Raw genomic sequence first — 24,293 nt, 5'->3', positions numbered from 1 at the left:
GCTAAATATCATTGGCGGTTAGCGGCATGGATGCGCGCGCGCGATAGTGACACACGCCGCGGAGAGTGCATCGACCTCGGAGGATAAATCGAGAACGGCGGGATGAGTGGCTGAATAATTTCTGACTGTCTCGGAGACACACTGTTGGCAGCATGCGCTCGTGAAAAATGCACGGCGACATCAGACAATTGTCAGATGTTCGTGCGGTAAAACCATATCGCTTGTAAAATAAACGCAAAAGCAGGGAGGGCGGCGGGTCCGTCAATTCCGCGATTGCTTTATTCGGAAAATGGGTTATTCGTGTTATCGACTCCGAGCATCTCGGTTTGTGAAACTTAGTTTCGTCGTATTCATTATGCAAGAGAGAGGTTTTGTTTCGCGTTTCGTTAATAACTTACTTCGAGAAGTTTGAATTGTAATTGAATCAATGTGACGGTCAAAGTAAAAATATACGCTCTCCTAACACGGATATACTTAGATTATTTAGAACGAAAATTGATATCAACGTAACAATCATTGTCTCGTGTATAAATAAGATACAAAATCTTTTTAGACAGAATTTAATAATTTCTAACAGACATGGAGTTTTGCTTACATGAAAAAAATTCAAGATGATCTTTTCATAAAGATTTTACATTCTTATTTATATATGACAATAATCTTTGATTTTTTATTCATTTTTTTCAGTGCATAAGAGAATATTAAAACACATAGAATTAAAAAAAAAACATGTTTTAAAAATAAATATTTTTAAGTAAAATTTAATTCCACTGGCTGCAATGTTTATTTGAAACATAATCACGTTTGCAAACCTTTCCCACTCTCCCGACCCAGGAACTAGAACAGTCATCCTTTTCATCCTCAAATGGATTGCTTACCGGAGCTAATTGAATGTTCGTTGCTGCATCTGATTATGCGCGCAGACCCGTCCCGAAGTTGCCATTTGCAGGCCACTACGTGTATATACATCACTCGGCGGACGTATATGTACGTCAGTCGTATCCTGCCTGCCCTGCGGCAGGATCCGTTTAGCGTTCATTGTCCTGCGACGCTCGCGGAAATGAACATTCCACGATCGACTGTTTACCACGTGTCTCTGTTACGACGGATGTCATGCTAACACGCGATTACGGTGGACAAGACCGACATTAATTGACTAATGATCTGCGTGTCTGCAAAAATCATTGGGCATGATGTGTCATAGATTAATCGATGTTACGACCGACCGATTCGCTACGTTAGATCGCTACGTTGAGAACGGAATGAGAGTTTCGTACATTTTCTCCGTACTATGAGCATTAATAAATGATGATATATTAACGTCTGCACATACAACGTATCCAACATACGAGATATAAAAATGTGCACGAATTTTTAATTTGCACATTTCGCTTTGCATTTAAAAAAATTCCCAAATTTTATCACAGTGAAATTATGATATTAATTTCTCATTAAGAGAAATGTAAAACATGCAATCAAAAAATTTTTAATTATTAATCAAATACGTATATTATTTAGCCGGAAATATTATCTAAAATTGATTCTGGATTTTTATTATGATAATTTTTCTACATTCACACGAGAATAAATGAATTCATTAGGCAGAGAAACTTTAATAGATTAAAAAGGTGTTATGACATAGAGTAAACAATTGTAAAAAATCATTTATATCATGCATGATAACATGATCTTGACAACAGCGACTCATTTTCAATGCATATTAAATTTTCTATGCGCGAAGACTGAAAAATATATATATAATCTAAAAAACTGTTAACTTGTTAAAATTCTCAGATACCATAATAGACAAACGATTTTCTTCTCAAAAAAATAAATAAAACAGGAAACTCTGTATTTAGTGGCTCGGAAGAAAAAACAGGAGGAAAATTAAACTGAAACAGTTGAATATAATAGGTACGCTCGCAAGTTTTTATTCAAAGGGCTTGGCGAATTAAATCGGACAGATCATAAACGCACACTATCAACGTCTGTAATTCGCCGTTTCGCTCGTGGCAGGTAATGTTACGGCTACTTTACAGATTGCATATGGATGAAGCGGAGTGGCATACGCGGTAGAAAGCACGCTTTCCATGTGGCGGATGGACAGATGTCCCGGACGGGCATGTACGCGCTTGTACACGAGGCGAAAACGAAACACAGAAGCGACGACGGAGATAATAAAACCATTAGGATCAAACGTTACGCGCCGTTTTCGTTCGTAATAAATGATACTCGGCGAAGGAAAATATGGGAACACGCCACGTAATATTTTACCGGCATAAAATCCGCACACCCCGCGCTATCAATCATACTTTCGAAGACTTCCCCGGTTGAAACGTCGCGCTCTTTATCTTTTTTAATAAAGAACATAAATAATAAGAAACAGGAAAAAATGGTGGCAAATGAGTAAAAAAGAAGTTGGGCTCGAGAACGTCACGAAATCTTCTCCATTTCTGCAGTTTCAGATACTTTGCCGGAACTTTTTCGAATAAGTCTGAACTGTTTCTCCCAGAAGCGATATTTCTCTCTTCCTTCTCTCTCTCTCTCTCTCTCGTTCGCGTCTTAAAAATAAATATTTCTCTGTCAACCAAACTTTTTGTTATAGAGGTAAAACATTTTCTTTTGTTAAGTTCCGAGGATACGGACGTGTAAAAAATGTTGAGATTAATTCTTGACATTAGATTTAAATTTTGAAAGAAGATATAGATCCGCGTGTTTTCATCTCTTAAAAATTTATGCTTTTTCTCCGATAAACAATTTGTCATTTTAATGGAAACCATATTCATTCCGTCCGCGCCGGGAAACGTGCCGGAGGCGAGAGTAATAATAGAGAATGCACTGATGCTGTAATCTGACGCGCGCTGTTCTCCGCGCGATGAGATAATCGCGTCGTTGTCGTCGTCGTCGTCATCGTCCTCGTAGTCGTAGTCGTAGTCATCGTCACAAACGAGTGTTCCGACTTTTGTATGTCGCGGTACTCGTCTCGTGGGACGCGTCTAATCGTGTATCCAGCGAGACGGGGAAAACTCGAGAATTATGCGAGCAAACTGCGCGGGCAGCTTTGCTTTCGATGTACCTTGGCACTTAGCAGTCGCGGATAAACCACGAGCAACGAGAAACGGCTCGCACAGCTGCTAAAGCGACAAACGTGAATAACGGCCGGGATGCATCTCTCCCCTGCGCTCAGGAGAAATGTAGCTGTTATGCAGTACGAACGAGTAAAGCAGCCGGTAAAAATAAGAATCTCTTCTTTTTTTTTAGAAGAAAAGAACGAGTTGTTAAAAACATTCAACACTAAAAAGAAATCTCTAATTAAAAGTTTAATATTTATTTCAATAATGACAAATTGTTCTTTCAGATATATTTTGGGAGAAAATAATTCCTTATATTTTCCTTGCTTTTTGAATAATTAATATTGTAAAGTCTGATCCAAATAAGATCTATCAGGATAATTAGAAATTAGATACAAAATTATATTAGAATAGATTAATAAAAGTCGATAAAAGACAATAATCAGCGAATAATACAATTGCATGTTGTTCGAGAGAACGAGGAGAGTGACAGATTGTAATATAAAATGAAGGCATTCAGTCACAAAAATTTTAAGAGTTAAATTTTAATAAATTTTTGTTTTGCTTCTTTCCAACTACCGACTTGTTTCTTCAGTACTAACTTTAAGAAATCTACATAATAGCATTTTACACATTTGTGCGATCAAATACGTTATAATAATTATTATTTTAGAGATATGTTCTAGAAATATACGGAAACGAACCAGCTGTCATTCTCTGCCATTTAATAACAGAAAATTAAAAGTAATCTCATTACCAAATTAAAACCATAAGAATATATTATAAATATATCCTTAAATATATCCTTATACGTGTAATATTTTATAGATTTATTGCTCTAAAATAAAACTGTCCTTCCTAATTAGATTAAAGATATTAAATATTTACGTATTCAATCCTGGAACATGTTGATTAATTAATTTATTTCGATCATAAATAACTTGTACAACATGTATACACGGGATAAATAATTTAGCTAAAATATTTTACAATTCTAACTTAACTAGATATAGATCAAGAAATAATTATGTTAAATTATATAATAATTATGTCTCAATATATGAAGAAAGCGAGAAAAATTATATCTCGTAAATAAAGCCAGCTGAATAAAAAGGTCAATGATAATAGAATACCTGGTTTTCGCATAAGAGAAATTGTATTTAAAATTTAATAAAGATATCATTGTGCTTTTTTGCAAAGCTTTTTCTACACAAAGCAGATTTTCAGAAAATCCGTTAACACAAATATATGATATAATAATTTCAGCATTAAATAGATATATTATAATTAATTAAATTTTATTTCTTAAACTACGAAAAAATAAAAAAAATTAAAATAAATAAAATAAAAATATAAAAATGTAACAAATAAGAGTTTAAAGCTTTGAAACATAAGGTTCTCAATTTAAATAAATATTTATAGTGTTCTCAACTGGCTGGAAGATTGGAGAAGACATTTATTATATATTGTATATTTAATTATATATTGTAAATATAACATATTGTAAATTTAAAATACAAATTAAAATATTTATAAAATACAGTAGAAATTAAATCCTTATTTCTGCTTTCTGTTATTTATAATAAAATTTAAAGTTTATATTCAACATCCTTCCAGAATTGAATATTCTATAAATTGACGAAATAATATTCAGAGATTTTATAAATATACATGTCACAAATATAAATACAACCACTTTTGTATCGTTATATTTCATCATTAGATATTTCATTATTCAAATTGATTTATTTAATAATGACACGCTTATATTATTTTTACACAACGCGCCAATTTTAATTTCCTAATTTATCACGGTTCCTATCCATATTTAACGATTTATATCACTTTACATCACCGGAAATAAAATGAGATATGAGGTAAATGAATATTTCTTCGCGGATCGGTAGAATCATTTACATAGATTATTTCAATATTAATCACAGTTATACATCACTTTTATTAAAATGTAAAATTAAATTTTTGATTGCCTCTCTTTCTCTCTCTCTAATTCGAAATCTATTATAATAATTAAAGAGATAAAAAGGAGATATAGAACACATTTATGTCATTTATCATATGATATTATTACTTTTTCAATTATGACATCTTTCATCTTAAATCACAGTTAGTAAAAATAATTCATAAATGCTATTTGCATCTGATAATTTTCTTGATGCTGCTATTTGCAATTCAAAAATGTAATAAAGATAGACAGCAGGCTAGAGTATATAAATTTTATATAAAGTTTTAAAAGTTCCGATTACATTACCGCTGTGCTTTCTACTACCCTTCGTCGTTCATGTCAGCCCTGCGGCGTACGGCCAACCAAGTTGTACTTACGAGCTTGCCGTTACTAGTTGTGGTTCTCGAGTTCTAACCCTTTCATTCTCCCGAAGTACGGTGAATACTGCAAAACTATCTGTCCATAGTTAATGCTCAAGATTGAATCAAATGCGTCTTTGCAAACAGCGATATTATCAGATACTGGTAGAGATCTTATTTAAATTTTGAAAACTTTTTTTAATCACGCATTCAAATCCATTCACAAAAATTGTTTACACTTTAGTTGGATATTTGTGCATAATGTAAAATATAACAGACATTTAAACGATTTCGCACAAAACTATGAATATATGTATTGTGTTTTTTTTTACCAATGTTTTAATTAATCTGCAATAAAGAAAAATTAGTATAAAATTACTATTTTGCAGAAATTAAAAATTATGAAACCCTTTAAAGAAGATTTTATAGTTTTACATGTGTAAAACAGTAATTATTGATTTTATACTAATATTTTTCTGTATAAATCTATCTATTCTTTCACACTTGGTAGTTTTGACTTAAGAGTCTTAATACGGAAAGATGCGTACTTCTTGCACACGAGAATCCGTGTCAATTCTATTTACGGCGTATTCATTTCCGTAAAAGGCACGTGTTGCTTTGCAGTAACGCGTTTGCACAATCGTGAAAAGATTGGTGTTGCAGGTGCATACGCAGACGAACGATTTAAACGTGTAATAAATTTAGAATTTTTTTCAAATTGTTTGCGTAATAATCAATAAATGCGTAAACCTCAGTTTGCGTAATAATCAAGACGAATTAAAAAAACATATCCTTGTTAAAACCCTGTACGTTTTTAAATTTGATTAGAAATTAGATAAGGAATATCGATTATTCTCAGCATTTTCCTCTTAAGGAAAATCCCTTGCAAATTCGTCAAAGGATCTACCATTAAACATTAAATTCTGGATATTACTCCCTTGTAAAGGGAACCCTTCATAAAGACGGATCGTTGCAAAGAGAACGTCCATTAACTCCGAAACGATACAATAGAAGTGGTATATTGTTCCAAATTCTATTTGATGTTTCTCGATTGCATCGTTAAATACGTCGTTTTTCTTTCATCTCACAAGTTTTACTAAACTTTGCGGTACTATTGCGGACATCGTCAAAAAATTAGAGAAATCATATGAGTATCAACTCCAGCGTTATGCCGTTAAGTCCACCGAAACGTTGTTTTTCCTAAATTGCATTGCGGATTACCGTAAGATCGACCGACCGACCGACCGGCAGACGCTGGGTAACGGAAGATAGCGCGAGTTCTCGCCGCAACACCGAGAAACCAACAATAAACCTTGAATGCCTGAAGGAGACGTCTGGGCGCGACTGCCGCTGGAATACCTATATTCCCGTGTATACGTTGCACGACGATGTACGGCATACAATTCGGACGTATAGCGAATGTCGTAGACGACGACGTGCAACCGGTGATGGTCGACTTAAGCTTATCTCCCATTCACGGATCCGCGCGCTGTGTACGGTCTAGTCTGCTCATTAGACGGTCTTGTCGTTTCCCCGAACATTCGCGGCTCAACGTCAGAGATGGAAAAGCGGGATGTGGATCTGTGACACCCCGGAGAATCCCCTCGCCGGGGATTCCCCTCGCGGAAACGTTAAAATCCCTAATCCCGAAAATGAGGTGCGCGCAAAGTCGTGGGATTGAATCCGGCGCGAATTAATTTTGATTCGCCATTAAAAAAATCTCCAGGTGTAATTTCCACGGCAAAATGAAACCTCAATTGGTTTTAATGCGCTCATTATTTTTTTTTTATTAATTATACGCTTGTGTCTAAATTCTCGCGTAATTTTGAAATTTTATTATTGGAACTGAAACTTTATACCCTTGCATTTTATTACGTAATTTTTAAATAAAAAATTTTCAACGCGTGGTTTTGGACAACTGAGCGTGGTTTTATGCGCTTTTACCGTTTCGTCTGAAATATTGAAAATCTGGAATGGAATTCGATATTAATAGCGATAAAGGGCACAGAGTTATATTCTTTTCTGCGGCACATCATTTATCGATGTTGAACTGAACGCGATCGATCGTTTCTAAATCAAAGTGGAACAAAGCTAACATTGCAGCGCCAGTGCGGTGCAGGTATGAATAATCACATGCGTTGAACTAAATGCCTCTCTATAATCATCTGATTATGACTTACTGACTCATCTCCATTTTGAATAACGTTTCGTTCATTAAATTTAAATTTGTTATCAAATTCCAAATTCGAGAGTTTTGATCAACCGAATTTTAATCATATCGCTCAGTTACAAAAATAAATTTTCAATTTTATCGACCTTATCCTACTTTGAATCCATGAGAATAGAATATTGATAAAGTGAAAAATAGATAGATACGTAAATTCAGCAATATAATTTAATAATACATTTAACAAATAACTAATGATATTTCAAATGTATCGAAAAAGTCGAGAAAAAACTGTCAACCTGACTAAATATTTTTAACTTGATTAAATTTCTTCGACTTAAATATATTTATATATTTAAGTCAAACATATAAATAACTGAATCAAAGAAATTTAAGTTTCAAGTTAACCTATAATTAAGTTAACAACTTTCTTTCTCAGTATATTATCAGATAATTTAATAAGCTAAGTTATTTTTATATTAAAAAATATTGCAAAAATGGAATATTCATCTCGTTATACATTTTTACGTATTAATACGAATTTCGTCACCGCACAAAATGAATGAATTGCACACCGAGAAAGCTGTAGCCTGCGCGGATTAATAAAGTGCGGGTCGCTCGGGCACACAGGCGAAATTAGCTGGTGTGATAAAATTTTCACAACGGTCATTATCTTGTAAAAGTGTAGCCGACGATATCGCGAGAGGGGAGAAGGAGGAGGAAGGGCCCTTGGCGCACACGGGGAAATAATTACCGCAAGCATGGCAATTAGTTTTGAATTATTATGCCACGGCGCAGCTGCAATTTCGCGGAAATCACTCCCTTAATCCGGCAAGAGTTCGCTTCGGTTGCGCCGTTTGTTCGTTCGCGGAATTTCGTCCTTTGTAGTCAGGAAGCGCGGGGGGGAAGGCAGAGACAAATAAATACGTTCCGCGTAATGGAATTTCCATTAAAATTAGGAATATCCGTACCCCTGTGCGCGAACTATTCGCCGGCTAATGCCGCGCGGATCCGCGTCCTCTCGTTACATACTCTCTTTCCTTCTGCGGCGGAAAATAAATTGCGATTATCTCGCGCATACATCTAAACGGGTCCGGTGCGCGGCACCCGCGGAGCTTTTTCTCAGAGCGTCTCCGAAATTGTTGTTTTCAGGAGAGAAACTTCTTCCCTCCTGAAAGGGGGAGCGCAGCTAATTCTCACTAACAAAGTTGCCTCGTTCCGTTCTCTCCCGGAGCGGGGAAGATAAACGGTCGCGTTTTCCCACTGGTTCCTCTCGATTTTGCGGACGCCGCAAGAATGCGCCACTCGACGTGGAATAACCTCTGCGGCTTTCGAGTGCGTGCGCTCCCGCCGCCGCGCCGTGCCGGACGCGGCGTAAGAAGCGGGCGAGATACGTATTTCGGTTTCCGGACACGTCTCGCGCTCGCGTTATGACTCACGTCAGAAATAATCCGTCGAGGTGCGAGGATCCCCGGCTCGGCGAGTGGTCCCGAGATCGCGCGGCGATCCTCGTCGAACGGCGACGGCGACGACGATCGCGCGGAGCAACCGCGTAGCGATAAGAGCATTAATCGCGCAACTTGCGCAGTTAACACGGATAAGAGGCGGGGATTGCACACGGGGGAAGTGCAGTTGCAAGTACGGGCGAATTGATTAATTCCAGTCGTGTTAGAACGACCGCCCGCGACGGGAGTCGCAATTTGCATTTTCGGGACAAAAAGCAACACCCCGTTAGTCGCCGGCGGAGTTTCTCCACCGAGAGAGGCACCCGCGCGCCGCGCCGGTGCGCGCATTCGTATATATTGCCTCATTGTTGCCGGCGCAACAATGGCGCGGGGGCGAACAATGTACGTTTGTCATCGGGAAGAACTCTCCCGGGCGGTGGTGTGTACCACCACCACCACCACGGGATACCCCCGGCTTCAGTCGACGCAACACGGACAATAATCCAGCGAGCTCCTTAGATGCCGCCGCCTGTGTGATTTATATTTACCGGCATGTCAAACGCGAGCGCGAATAATAGGGCGGACGCCGGACGATCAATGCACTCAGCGCGGCGCATCGATGCTATTTAAGTCTCTCCAGAGCACATTTATCCGACGTCGCGCACTAATGATCGCGCGAGCTCGCGATTTTATTTGGCGTCTGATTTTTAATGGCATTTTATTGCGAGAAACAGAGCACCTCGTGAACAAAAATTAAATAAACGCGCGAAGTAAAAAGAATGACGGAAAGTATTGCATTTCTATAATTCATTGGCGGCTATTTATCGATTTTACTGTCACCTTTAGTTAGCGGTTTTAAGTAGTGAACTAAGATTTATAATTTATTTAGCTGCGAAGTAAATTTAATTTTAATAAAAATGAGCTCATTTAATAAGGAAGTAAAATAATCTGAAAATTCCACTTAACGCATTAAAAACACATTGCATCAATTTTCGCACGTCATCTTGCTGATTCTCCGCGAGGAACGCGCATCGCTGACGAATGTCAACGACGCTGATATCACCCCGGTCTATCTCTCGGAACATGATACGTTACGGCCCTCCGTATGCAAATGATGTACTTTGCCGTGAATACCGCTGTACTTTGCGAGATGCACGTGGCGGGAACGTGGCGAGGAAGAGGAAGACGAGAAGGAGGTAAAAACGTCGACGCGAACTTACGGCCCTCATCAAACTGTGCCGCCACAATGAGGGTTAAAACGGCTGCACGCAGTCGAGTTCAAATATTCCGTGGGGATTACTTTACCGCGGTTAAAAGTAACAGTCGGCAATAAACGTCGGGAGCAGAGTCACGGGGGAGCGCGACGTTTCAGCTAATAAACGCTTCTACGGCGGTTTGAAACCGCGCCATTATTTTATTTTCGATTCGCAGCTCCGGCTGCGAAATTTTATTCCGCGTTTTCTCCCGGTCGGATCGCGCGAGCGACCAAAAAAAAAAAAAAACCCGATCGACGCGTCGCACGCGGCGCGGTTTTTCACCGTCGAAGTGGAATTTAAATTTCTGCATGGGGGATTAAAGTAGAGCGCGGGACACGTCGGCACGACAATAATGTTATCGAATCGTTAATTACAGCATTGTAATCGATAATTCCCGCGCGATTGGTGCCATCTTCATATTTCATTAATCCGACGAGCAATAAGGTGAGAGGCGCGAACAAATATCGGTAACACACTCTCCACCATAAATTGCGGCAAAAATTTTGTCCGAGAGTATACTGATACCTAATTGTACTCAACCAGACGCGGTAAACATCGGGATCCATTAAAAGCTCAATCGTTTTGTGTTTCATTATAGCTGCATAATTAATACGTTTATTCTTTGCGCTCTCGCGCAGCTACATTTGCTAAATCGTCATTTTCGCAAGTACATATTTAGCAAGGCTGAGCTGTTAATTTCCGGCTGTTTAATTTAAATAATCTCTAAGAGAACCCTTTGAGAGAGGAGAAAGAAATTGTTGCGATAAATGATTATTAAAGCTGATTGCAATTAACGTGTTCCTTTTACCGCAGGAAACTCATTTCTAGATAATTATAATATTTAAAGTGTAATAATAATTAAAAATGTAATTATCCCGTAAGAGTTTGGTTCTATTCAATTACAATATTTATTTAGTTTAATGTAATCTTATTCACGTTATAAAAAAGTAAGAAAATACGCGAGGCCGTAACATCTTTTTCATGTAAATTCTGGCTGCAACGAACGTACGACTCTTTCAATATTGCAGTATTCAGCAAAGCCGGACGCAATTAGCGCGTCTCCGTGTCGCCGAATATCCATTTATAAATTACTGTAATTATAATAAGAGTGTCATTAGTATAATTATCACGAAATAATTAAAATGCATTTAATTTTACTCAATCGCAACAAAACCAAAACGGACGGGGGCATAAATTGCATTGCATTTCAACGCAACGTTCTTGATACGCTCTGTCTCTCGTCTGGAAGTACACCATCCCGTTATTTCGTGGAGCAGCAATCGTTTCGCGAATCACTGAACCAGCATCACGTGCCCGGCTTAACCCTTTGCGTGTCAAGTCGCAGTCGCGCCGTGAGTAAATGTCGCGCGCGCGTTCGCTCGTTTCTAAATCCTTTTCTTCTACTGAGCGTCCCCGCTAAAGTTCATCCGCGCCGCGAGAGACAAAGAGAAGCGTCGCGGCGCAGTCGTGTCGCGAGAGAAAGTTTCTCCGTCGCGTCGTAGCGTCGAACGGATCGGACAGATGGGTTCGAACGAACGAACGAACGCGCCTGTTACAACAATCGGATTCTATTACACGCGCGCGCGCCGCTTTCTATCTTAATGCGACGCGCGGTGGCGGGATGCGCAGCAAATTAAAGGTCTCCAACGCGCGTAATTATGCCGCTGTTGCTGAGATAAATCATCGCGTATTATAAGAAAGCAGAGAGGAGGAAGAGAAGGAAAAAAAAAAGACAGCTGACGCAATGCCGCGCGATTATGCGCGCTCTTAGGAAAGAGTTCTCCTCCCGTTCTCGAGATGGGGAAAGGGGTGGACGACGAGGAAATAAGTTTAACGAGAGGATAATGGAACCCTTCGTCGCCGCTCGAAACTTTTATTCGCAGTTTAGAGCGCCGCCGCTCGTGGAGGCGAGGGAGCGTTACGTAAATCGCTTCTTCTCCACCACCTCTGGAATATCCTACGATTTTCTATCAGTTGTCATTTGTGACGTAAGCGGGAATTGCATCCTCCTGCCACGTGATCTCTCACCTGCGGCCTCGACCTGCGCCGGCAGAACGCGGAAGCCATTGGAGTCCCGATACTTTTATCGAGAGAAAATTAATTCTATAGTGAAATCTATACGATTTACTCCTTTTCACGATGGAATAAATTACGTGTAATTTACGCTCGGATTCACATGCATTGAAGAAAAAAAAATGTTAATCTGATTAAATTTTTCAACTTGATTAAATTTTTTCAGTTCAAATATTTCATTTAACTCAAAAATACTTAAAAAAATTTAGTCATGTTAACAATTTTTTCTCAGCATCAATTTTATTAGCACATTCCATGTCGCATGGGTTATCAATGAGCCATATTAAATTTGAGACTGTTTGACATTTTGGGCTATGAAAGAAACGTAATTATGAAATAATTTCTAATATTATTCGTGGATACATAATTATGACGTATAACACAATATTGGTATATTATGTCCTTCCTTAATAATAAAAAAATATTTTGTAAATTTGATGATTGAAAACTACTTATACATCAAATACATTTTACTTAACAGATATTATAATAAACATAAACCAACGGCGTGGTAGACAAGTCACTTAAAATTCACGCGGCACGGAACGTGTCAACATAAAATAATTTTGAACTATGAAATTAAAGCAACTTATAAATATTTATCTATTTTCGTTCCTTTTTTGTGACCTGCTTTGAAAGTCGTAATTTCACGATACCTGCGTGTGCAGAACTTGGGGTTCTACGCTTTCTCATGCGCGTTCTTATACAACAGGATGTAAAAGAATGGTGGAAAAAAAATTAATGGTGAAATGAAAAATGGAGTAGCGACTGAAACGCCGCTAACGTTTCTCGTTGTAAATCGGATGTAATGAACGAGCGCTTATGCTCGATTGCCCCAAATCGATACTGCAATCTCACGCGGCATCGGCTAATACATTCTGTCACGTAACGCGACTGGCGTAGTGCACCGCACAATGCACCATTGCGTTATATTCGCTACTGGCGGGGTATATGCAGTATGGTCACAAATATTTACAAGTCGTCAGCATCCACGGTCGGTTTCCGTCGTTACATGAGAGGACTGTTTACTGGAAGCCAGCTAGTTACCTACAGGTTGGCATAGCAGCAGCAGCAGCATCAACCACGGAAGCGGTCACCGTGCGACATCGTCTCCTCAGAGAATACGCGTGTGCCTCTTTTAAAAAAGTCTTCATATTATAAAAACTTGATAAATAAAATCTTAAAAATAAGCTAATAATTAAGACATAAGCATTCCTGAATTTTTTCAAATTTTTCGATCGTAGGTTTTTCTTTAAATAACTTTCTTAAATAGCATTGATTCTTAGGGAAAGAGAAATTTTAAGCTAATCGCAACAAAACGTAACAATTTTGAATGTAAACATTTTTTAAATTAAATAACGACGTTTTATTAATTCTTCCTTAATTTTTTTCTCACATCAATATTTGTTCAAATTAAAAACGAATAATAACCAATTTTATAGCTTAAATTCTATTCATTATTTACTATTTTGAACATAATGAAGCCAAAAATTCTGGTGTCAGAAGATTTACATGAATGAAAAGTCACAAGAATCCCGTCTATCTTCTTAAATCGGAGAACCTCCTCAAATACTAGGCGGATGAGGCAAAGAAAATAAGGGAGAAAAAAAAACGCGAAGAGAGCGTTAATTAATCGCGTGCTGGACCGGGCTGAGAGTTGGACAGGTGAGTGGACGAGATGTACTTTCTCTCTACATTACACGTACACGACGCACACAAAACACACGTACATACAAATTTGGCAAGAGGCTGAGAGAGGGACGAGAGAGCACACGTCGAAAGCGTGTATCAATATTGGTCGAACCCGCCTAAATGTTGGTCTATGCTATCAGCACCGACTGAATACATTATTCATGCGCGATAAAGTATTCTCTGAGCCGAAGTGCACGTACGCGCGCACACACGCCGGCTCACCTAATAGCACTTGCAGCCAGGAATATTTTAGGAAGTTTCTTGTTTCTCGGGGGTTGCATGCACGTATACACAAAATTTCTGCAGGGCTCTCTCGTCATGTCACCATGCGCACTTACTTTCCCGTACGCGTATGTCCTTCTTTTCGCGCGGAGCCGTGCAAAATTTCGGAAGGGTAGGTGATATTTCGCAGGAGCGTAACACGGCGTGATCTATAGTTGAATCGAAAAATATTTCCCTCGAGGAGATAGAAAGTAGATCCAAAGAAAGTCCCGTCGAAATTCCCGCTCGTCTTGTACGTGTTCAAACATGAATATATGTCTGCATAATATATAGCCATCGATTCATCAAGCACATAATCTATTATTGAGAACTACGAATCACAGATAATAGCGTTACCGCAGGGACAGCTATCAATCACAGGTTTATTTAAAATATATTACCGAGGGACATATTGAATATTCTATATTGAACAAAACGGATTCACATACAAGGAAAAAAAACTAATTGTATAAATTGGATATGCGATATATTCACTTAGGAAGAAACAAATCAGATTACGGTTAAATCCATCAAATATTTTAAAACTATAAAATATTCAGATATCAATAATTTCGCTAACTCGATATTAGAAATATAAAATAAACATATTTTCAATAGTACTTTCAAAGTACTTTTAGATTTGTAATAAAAGTGTTTTATACTTAAAAAAGATTAATAAAAAAATTTCAAATATTTTTGTTCAATATTAACGAATCAAATTATAGTCAAATAAAATCTGAATGCGGGTTTAAAACAAGGAGAAGAGAAAAAAGTGTCACGTAAAATTGCGATTTCAGGAAAGAAGAAAGAAACACGGGAATTCTCGATGCGTTCCGAAAATCTGCGGAATTTCGGCGCGGAATCCAGCAGACAGTGAAAAGGAATTTCTCTAGGCAAAGAGGCAAAGAGCAGATATTCCATTTTACGCTGAACTGTTACGGCGGCTCCGCCTCACCCTCCCGGTTCTCCGTTAACCGCATCGAGCTAACGAGGATCAATTCCTATGAACTTGAAAAGGGGTCGCTGCACGATTAATTAATTATCGGTTAAAAGTCAGGTGTAGATAAGTGTACCGGTAACGAAGGGAGTTCCTGATAGGAGCAAAAAGAATGTCGGGGGATGATCGAGAAGAAAGAACCGAGGGAAGTTTCAGTGTCGTTTGACGTGCGAATGGACGTCACTTTTTAATTAAGTTCGCTCATAATTAACAAGTATTATATTAACGTGTGAATATTGAACTCTGTTCGATGCTATTAGGGAATAATTGAGGGCGATGCGTAAAGCTGTTTATCACGTTTAATTGAAAGATTAAAATTTACGCTATAGAATTTATCTATCATATTATATTATAGAGCTATTACGTTATTTCATTAACAAGGAGCCATATATTATTCTCAAAATACCAGCACGATCATAATATCAGTTACTAATAATCGTAATGCGAGTCTTCTGAAATTCGTGAGTAATACGAAGCTTTTCACATACGCCATTTACATGTACAATTGTAATCGGAGCCATCATGGCATTGAATAGCTAAAATTACCTCGTGCACGAGGAGAACGTTAGATTATGCAAAATTTGAACGTGATCAATGGAGAATCAGTCTGAAATCTGTAATTTCAAACGTACTAGAAGAACGCCTCCTAATTTATGATTTTGCGTTGCGCCGTGTAACGTCGAGAGATTAACAAACAGATTGGAAAAAGCAAACTGCGACGATAAACAAAACGCGCCGCGATAATTTTACCAACGTAATTAATTGTACGAGGGGATTTAATTAAGAGAAGCGACTCGACAAACGTCACAGTCTCGACAAGTCACTCTTTCGTGTTCACAACTATGTATAATCGCGCGAATTGTTTTTTACATTCGATCGAGAATTTGTGACAGCTACTTATTGGAGTATTAATCGCATTTTCGCTGCGAAAGCAAGAAATTACCGCGGTCTTGAGCGTCGTCCGATCGCGACGTTTAAATCGGTACAAAAATCTTCGGCTCCCCGGTGTTTTCTACGAATACATCGTAATTACCAATTACAAGTAGCGACTAATTACGAATAATTATGAGAAAACGCCGCGCCCGTGGCGCGATTGGGATGAGTTGTTCTTCTAATTAGATATCGGCGCAGGCGTCGCGCGCGAAGCTGTTGTCGCATTCCTGGCAACGACGACGCCAGTCGATTCGCGCTCACCCCCGTGCGATCCACCGATTGCTAATTAATTGGCGTACTAATTACGGCGACGTGACTTCGACACTCGCTTCGCCGTTCGCCATGGAAATGCCACGGCCTCCTAACCGGCGCATTATGCGCGTCGACGCATTGCGGTGATGGTGTGCTCCACGGCGTCCCGCAAATTTTATTTAATTCTGATAATGGGTCACGTAGAGAGTATACTTAAAGCTTTTAAGTGGTTGTCCGTCGTCGTTTATGGTAACAGGAAATTCTGTAATCATGATTCTAAGTAACAATTTCGTTAAAAAGTTTAGTTTTTAATTTACTTTAATTTTTGAAGAAAGGTTCTCTAGCTTAAAAAAGTGAAGAAAAGCCACGTGACTTTAAATTGTCACATTTTCACAAATGTTTTCATATTTAAAAAGAATTCTATAATTCAAGAATATTTCCTACTTTTATACATAAAAGTGATATAGTAAAAATATTTCATTATTTATTTCTAAAATATTGTTAAAATTCAATTCTTTCTTATAAATATAGATTTTTCACATTCTTATATTATGTTAACAATTAAATTGCTAACTCTCTCTCCTTTTTCCACAATTTTCAATGCTATCTTTGAAAGTTATTTAAAGAAAACTATTCAATCGAAAAAATTGCAGAAATTCAGGAACACTTATATATTAATTATAAATTAATTTTCAAAGTTTGTTCAAGTTCTTATGTTATACAAAAAAATTAGATAACCTCCTTAATAACTTTTCATAAAAATTATATATATCTCTTTCAAAATACTGCATAATAAAGTGGAACGTCATTTCTCACATCAGATAAATATATTTAATGAAGATAATGAGCTTTACTCAATCAGGGAGGATCATAAATAATACTTCGAAATTTCCGACTGTAATGCGCCCCTAAGTGGACGTACACGAACTAATTGCTCCGAGGATATCCCATATATATGGTTTAATTGCTCTAACTGCAGTAGCAGCGGCAACGGAACCGTTCTCAGAACTTGCTATCAAGTGAGAACCCGCTTAAAGAAGTTACTTCTCTCTGCCGTTCGTATCTGTGAGGGATGCGACGATATAGCGCTCGTCTTAAGCGCCGACGGTGCGATTTAATAAAATGGAGTTTCATATTACGACGCCTTAATAACTATTAATTTCCATCTCTTTAACCCTCTAAATTTATGAATATTTCACGAGAATTTATGATTCCGTGTGATCCCGTCTATCAATAAGGCTTGGAAAGCTGGAAAAATCTAGTCTTAGAAAAAATAACGTTCTCGCAACATACATATGATTAGACGATCAATTTTCCTCTTTGTTGATTGAATTGGAAACTGTTTTGTTGATTTATCTTATTACAAAAATAAATTCTAAGATAATTACAATAAACAAGAAACAGGTAGTATGGTGTAAATATCCTACTTCAATAGACAACCTGTGACTGAATAATTTAAAAATATTACTCAGAGAGAAAAGCCAGACAAAAATACGAATGACGAGTACACGTTTGAAGATGGAACTGATGTTATTCTATTTATTCTATATATATTTTTTCTCTACGATAACGACACTAATCGATAATCTGGATTTTCTGTTAACAAAAGAGTTTGAAAGCCTCTCACGGATGTATGCAATTGTAAATATTTGATTTGTAACAGTGCAATGTTTGAACAGCGGACGCGAAAAAATAGGAAAACGCGGAACGTGATGCGGCAACGTGGCGCTAATAATTCCCTTTGCAATTTTTTTTTTTACAAAAGTCAATAAATTATCCTATACATGTGTGCAGGAAAACAGCTGGCTGACACAACATAGTTTACACGATCGTAGCAAATGTCGTTACTTTCGTTATAGACGGAAAGAATTTCTTAAGAAACTCCCTTATGATCGAAAGTGTCCATGGTAAAGTATTTGTATAATTATTTTATTTTACCCTTCAATATTTTCAAATAACTACAATTAATTTTATATATAATTTTGTATGTAGGCAATGTCGTTATCAGCACAACAATTATTTTATCAAAGTTAATTTTCAAGACAGAATCCAAATACTATCCATCAATTTGATACTCTCTTTGATATTTTTTCTATTACGCAATTTTCGTAGATGGCGTTAATGCGCTAACAAACGCAAATTACATAATCGCATCTGTGTTAATTAATCCATCTAAATCAGCTTTGTGCTTAGAGATTTTCAACTAATGAACAAGCTCTCGAATTTCATGGTGTCCATATGTAGCGATACTTCGCGTAGCATTCCACGAGATAAAAATATTCTGACGTTATTATTCAACACTTTATAACTTTACAATTTAAAATTGTACAAATTAAACAATTAATGTATTTTCCAAAATGGAAAAGAAAAGAAAAATCTACTAATAAAAAATTAAGAAATTAAGAAAAAAAAACTTAAAAAAGAAATAAAATAAAAATTAAGCATTAGAGATCATAGTAAAAAATAAAAAGAGATTAATTATGATTTTGTAGTTTTAGCAACTGTTAGTTGATTTTAATTTTCGAAATTTTTCTAGTTTAGCTTAATATTTAATTATAAGATTACATATTAATATATAATAAAAACGTAAATTGTAAACTTCGAAGCCTTTCTAAGCTGCGAGAAAGAAATTAAGAACAAATTTGAAAGATAATTATATATATCCCAAAATAATATTCTCCTTTCAATAATCTGATATTCTACATAATTCAACTTAAATAGATAAGTAGATTATCTCTACAAATTGTGAATCGGCAGGTCGTTAGGTAAGAAAAACATGTCAACATTTAAGAAAAATATATATTCCATTCAAAAAAATCTGTTTTACTCGCGTATCGCATGTTTCGAGTGAAAACTTTTCGCGATGCAAATTGACGTCGATTCGTAACGCATCGGACGGCCGATCCTCAAAAATTGAAAGCCCCACCCCGCGCGCATAACATAACTATTTGCATGTCGGCGTTGTAACAGCACGCGCTACATCGCTCTGCAATCGCCATGACGGTTTGTGCGTCGTTACGCGGTGCAGTTTCACGGTTGTAATCGAAATGGTTGCACCTCGGGGAATCGTGCGGTTTCCGCCGCGCACGCTGTTTGTACGATCTTCCGCGGGGGCGTATTATGCGTCCAGCCAAAAACCACAGACGACGAACTTCGCGGACCCCCGGTCATGATTAAACCAGTATTAAACCCGAGCCCCGGAACGTACGGCGACGACGTCGAAGCGCTCGCGCAACAACAAACTTCGACTATGAACTCCACAAATCTGCCAAGTGCATTTGCGATCGTTTTCCCGAAGTGGTTCCATCCGAATTGATGATCCCACTGAAGATCAGCAATCGCTAATTAATACTTGGAATCAACAGCACTGAAAATCGCGATACACTTTGAGGTCTCTCCTTTGTTCAAGAATAAATATGACGCTCGTCAATTAATTTAATTAATTAAATCAGTTAAAGCCACGAGATGCTGAGAGCGTGAATTATTAATAAAAATTAGAAGCGACCCCGAACCGAGTTGGGGAAAGAAGTATTCTTATCGCTGACATTTATCGAAATGTCAAAGTTCGCGCGTCAAGAGATTCACATCGCGCTCCAAATGCGGATATTGTTCATCGTCGAGAGAATTAACCATCGCTAAATTTATGACCGAGCCGATTTTCCATGGGAATAAGCGGGTAACTATTCCTATTTACCATTGAACTCGGTCCGTTCGCGATCGATCGCGATCAACTGACGAGTTAACCACGCTAAATCCCACGGGAATGGCCAACGTGCAGGTCAACCTGTAAATCCGTACGCAATGAAGACCATGAAATTTACGGGGCATACGTGTAAGCACGTCCCGGTATAAAATCGTCTCGCCGGGACTTGCGAAACGACCGATTCCCCGCAATCGCGTGGAAATATTTAAAGTATCGATCCCCGACACACTCGGAAAAATAAATAGCAGCCAGTAGCTGGAGTTTCAATTAAAACAAAAGAAGAAGTTTTCATACGCGTGAAAAAAATATATACTATAGCTATTTTAAAATGCGTGAATTTCGACGTTTTAAACTCATGCGCTCATTCATTAATGTTTCTTAGAAAATTGAATGTTGATGTAAATTGAATACCCCGTTGAACGGCGAGTGACTTGAGAAATATTAGCACGTTAATGATACACAGCTTCTATGTTGTTCATATTTAATTAGTCCTTTGTTCAAGATTTACAAGTATCTCGATCTGATTGTACATGTTATACAAGGTGACAGGAATTTTTAGCTGCTCCCACGGCCTGCCTTAATTTCGCAACTTTTCTTTAACTCTCTCTCTCTCTCTCTCTCTCTCTCTCTCTCTGCTTTCGTATTTGTGCGTGATTGCGTAGATCACAATATTCATTTTCCCCCTTGTTTTATGCTCTACTCTTTGTTGCCCGCAAAGATCGTGAGCAAACGCGAGGATGCAGTCTCGAAAAATTCACGCTGCACTCGAGAGAATTAGACGCACATCTAAAAATGCCACTCTTCATTCCCTTCAATCGGCAGATCTATTATCGACGATGAGATTTTAATTAGAAGTCAATTTCAGGTATTCACGATCAAAGCACGGAATTTACGTTGTGTTTGGAATATTAATCCGTAACAGGCAATAAGTCCGACCGCAGGCGAATCGCGCGATGACATTCCGCGAAGGTTTAAAACCCATTAGGGTCAGGATAGATTAAGAGGAAGTGACCAGAGTCCATTTAGCGCGTGTTTAATCGATTGCTGACTACTCGAATAACCGCGGGTGGAAATTGACTTACCGACAGCCCCCTCTTCGCGCCGCCACTCCACAGTCCTCTCTCTTTCGCCTTCCTTTATTACACATGAGCGTATATAATAAAAAAATATCTACACGAAAGACGCAGTAAAATTGCATGCTTCGTGCACTCACATTTCGTGGAACAGTCGTTGAATCAAATTTCATCGAAATTTCATTTCAACGACTACTCCGGATACGAGAGACAACTTTCCTCTCGCGTAACATATGCGGATTCCTTAAAATAAAAGGTTTCAATGTAAATCATTTAAAAGTCATATATTATTTAAAAATATATTTTTTTGTACAATTTTTGTAACGTAACACATGTATTTTGTATTTTATATAAAATCACTACACCAGTCAATAAACAAATAAGAAATTGAATCACTCAATAATGCACAAGTAAAAACTACTTAATTACATTTTCAAGAAAAAAAAAGATATTTTAATTAGATCTGTATGAAAAATAGATCTTTAAATAAAATATTAATCAATTTATTACTTTAATATTTTTCTTAAACAGTTATTTACACCAAAGTGATCTATTGTTCAGTGACTGATGCAGTGATCTAAACTGTAAATACATATACATATATATATATATATTTATTTATTTATTTATTACTATATATATATATTTTTACCTATTTGACAAAAAGTACATTTTGACAACAAATGCGTCACTATACATTTCACTTCTGAACATATTCGAATATTTGACTAACTGTTAATTAGTGAAAAAAAGTTTTTGGAATATCTATTGAGCTCACGTGGAAAACAAGGAGAAACGTGAAAGGAGCGAAAAGGACGAGGCGCGGAAGAGGAGTCGGTTAATACCTTCGGAACTCTGCTAACAAATTGCGGAAACGAGCCCGGATTACTATCGACGATTTTCCTGAAACTTCCTGAGTGGCGTATCTAATCGAAATCGTTATAGAGAGTTAGGCCATCAATGGGATTCATTAAACAACGGTACGTATCTTATCGTGTACAGCTCTCTCACACAAGTAATATGAATTTGTAAGTATAAAATATATTGTAAATATAAAATATTACATATTAATTATTCGTCTATTATCTAAATATGCATGGCAAAAATAGAAATAATTTTTCTCAGATCTCAATTCTTTGAAATGCTTTTCGAGTTGAAAGAGAAGCATGTGTTGATTTAAGTTGATCCTGATTATAAAATTTTAAATTAAAAACTTACTGGAATAATCAGACGTCCAATTTTAGCAAACATACCTCGTCTCTTTTCAAATATTCTTACATACAATAAACCGTGATTAAAAATTTGAGTACAGCACAATGCAATGAGACAATTAATCTTAAAGCTGTAAAAAGTTTGTTCGATTTTGGTGCGTTGCATAAAAAAATTTCTTTTACTTTATAAGTAAATTATATTAATTTACATTTTTTTAAATTGCACTTTGTACGTAATGGCATTAAATAATATATGATATATGACTGTACAAGTACTTGTTAAAAAAAAGGTGCGAAAAGATTCATTCAACTCTTCTCCCTATAAAAAGGAAATGAAAAAACTCGTGAAACATTTTCTTCATTTTTGCACAAGTTTCTTTTGTACAAATGTCCTAGTTTCTCTGTCGCTATTATCTTAATCGCGGTATTATTATTCTAATCGCGCCATTATCTTAATCGCGTGAAAATAATGGCGTTAGGAGAGAACATGTCACGAGGGTCCAGGTTTCCTCGGTAGCATTGTAGAGAGCTCTAACTGGAGGCTTCGCGGAATGTCGAGGAGGAAAGCCTGCGAATCGTACGTGAGACAATTTTTGATGACCCTCAGTGACAATTGCTGCAGAGTGAACATCGGTAATACAATGTACACGTTGGTCCTCTCGATTCTTTGTGGCAGATTATTGAGCTCCGCGCGACTAACCCCACGGTATGCGCGGAACCACGGCGCAGGGAAGAAAACATCGCACTGGTTCACCAAGTACCTGTTTCGTTTCACCCCAGGCATTATTAATCCATCCATTCAAAGTCGATATTTCAAAAAAAATACTTTACGATTTTATGAATAATAAGAATGCCAAACACAATTCTTTAATGATCTCTGTTAGAAATGCGGAAGAAGCGCACAAATGTTAACCAACATTAATTTTATTAATATAACAATTTGTATAATTAGATGTGAAATAATTTAGGTAATCTGGAAATATAAACGGGCAGTTTCAGAACCACTTTTTGGCATTTTAAAAATCAAACTGTGGCAATATATTGAACTTTGCCCTCAAGGACTACATATTTGCAAACGATTACCCACAATTTGTGAGAAACAGTTTATTGAACTAAATTTCTGCCAGGGAAACGATTGCTGTTATTACACATACCTGACACCCGTCTCTCTATTGACGAAAATCCACGGATGCGTTTGAAACGTGTTTATTTCTCTGAAGTCGCCAGGTGACAGATCGCCATAATTAATCGCCTGCCCCTGATAATCCATCCAGTACAAAGTAATGGTGTGAGGTGTAGTGTTAATAAATTTGACGAAGGATTCGTATTGACTGTTGAGCGACTTGAATATCCGAAGTTCCCGCTGTCGATCCTCATCCATTTTGCGATTTGTATCTGTCCCGCCGCTTCCTCTTCTTATTTTTCGTAATGGAATTTCAAGTCTTTACTAATCTCTCTTTCTTCCTTCGCCACGAGAACTGGAATTAAAGATTACGAGAGAAAGTTAATTAAATGGCGGCATTGTACATTCGAGCTCGATAAATGTAAAAACCGTTTTATCCAAAATCTCGCTGTAAAGTAGCAATTTATTTATTTATATCCTTCTTTTCTTCTTTTTTTAAATAAAATCATAATCAAATTTGTCAGAAAAAAAATAATTTCTTTATCTAAATCGAAAACTGCAATTTTAGTTTCACAAACCAAATTTTTTTTTTATTTTAATTGATGCTTCTCGGACAAAAAAGTAGTATATCGGTGACAAATAATCTCCTTAAAGCTTCGATTTGCCTTTGAACATTTTCGGTAAACCAAATTCCGGGGGAGGAGAGAGCTATAC

At 37.2% G+C, this 24,293-nt stretch overlaps 1 protein-coding gene across 1 annotated transcript in view; it reads right to left on the bottom strand.

Annotated features, from left to right (window-relative positions):
• Positions 1–21,530: 21,530 nt before the first annotated feature.
• Positions 21,531–24,293, bottom strand: part of LOC105837273 (von Hippel-Lindau tumor suppressor homolog) — a 47,064-nt gene continuing 44,301 nt past the window's right edge. Inside the window, exons 2-3 of the mRNA XM_036289365.1 lie at positions 23,611–23,934; positions 21,531–23,217 (exon numbers count right to left, since the gene is read on the bottom strand). Coding sequence (XP_036145258.1) covers positions 22,947–23,217; positions 23,611–23,837 — 498 coding nt within the window. The 5' untranslated portion in view covers positions 23,838–23,934 and the 3' untranslated portion in view covers positions 21,531–22,946. The remainder of the gene's footprint in view (positions 23,218–23,610; positions 23,935–24,293) is intronic.

This window comes from Monomorium pharaonis, chromosome 7 (genome assembly GCF_013373865.1).
Source record: "Monomorium pharaonis isolate MP-MQ-018 chromosome 7, ASM1337386v2, whole genome shotgun sequence".
In the NCBI taxonomy this organism is placed as follows: Eukaryota; Metazoa; Arthropoda; class Insecta; order Hymenoptera; family Formicidae; genus Monomorium; species Monomorium pharaonis.
This window is presented reverse-complemented; position numbering and strand designations above follow the sequence as displayed.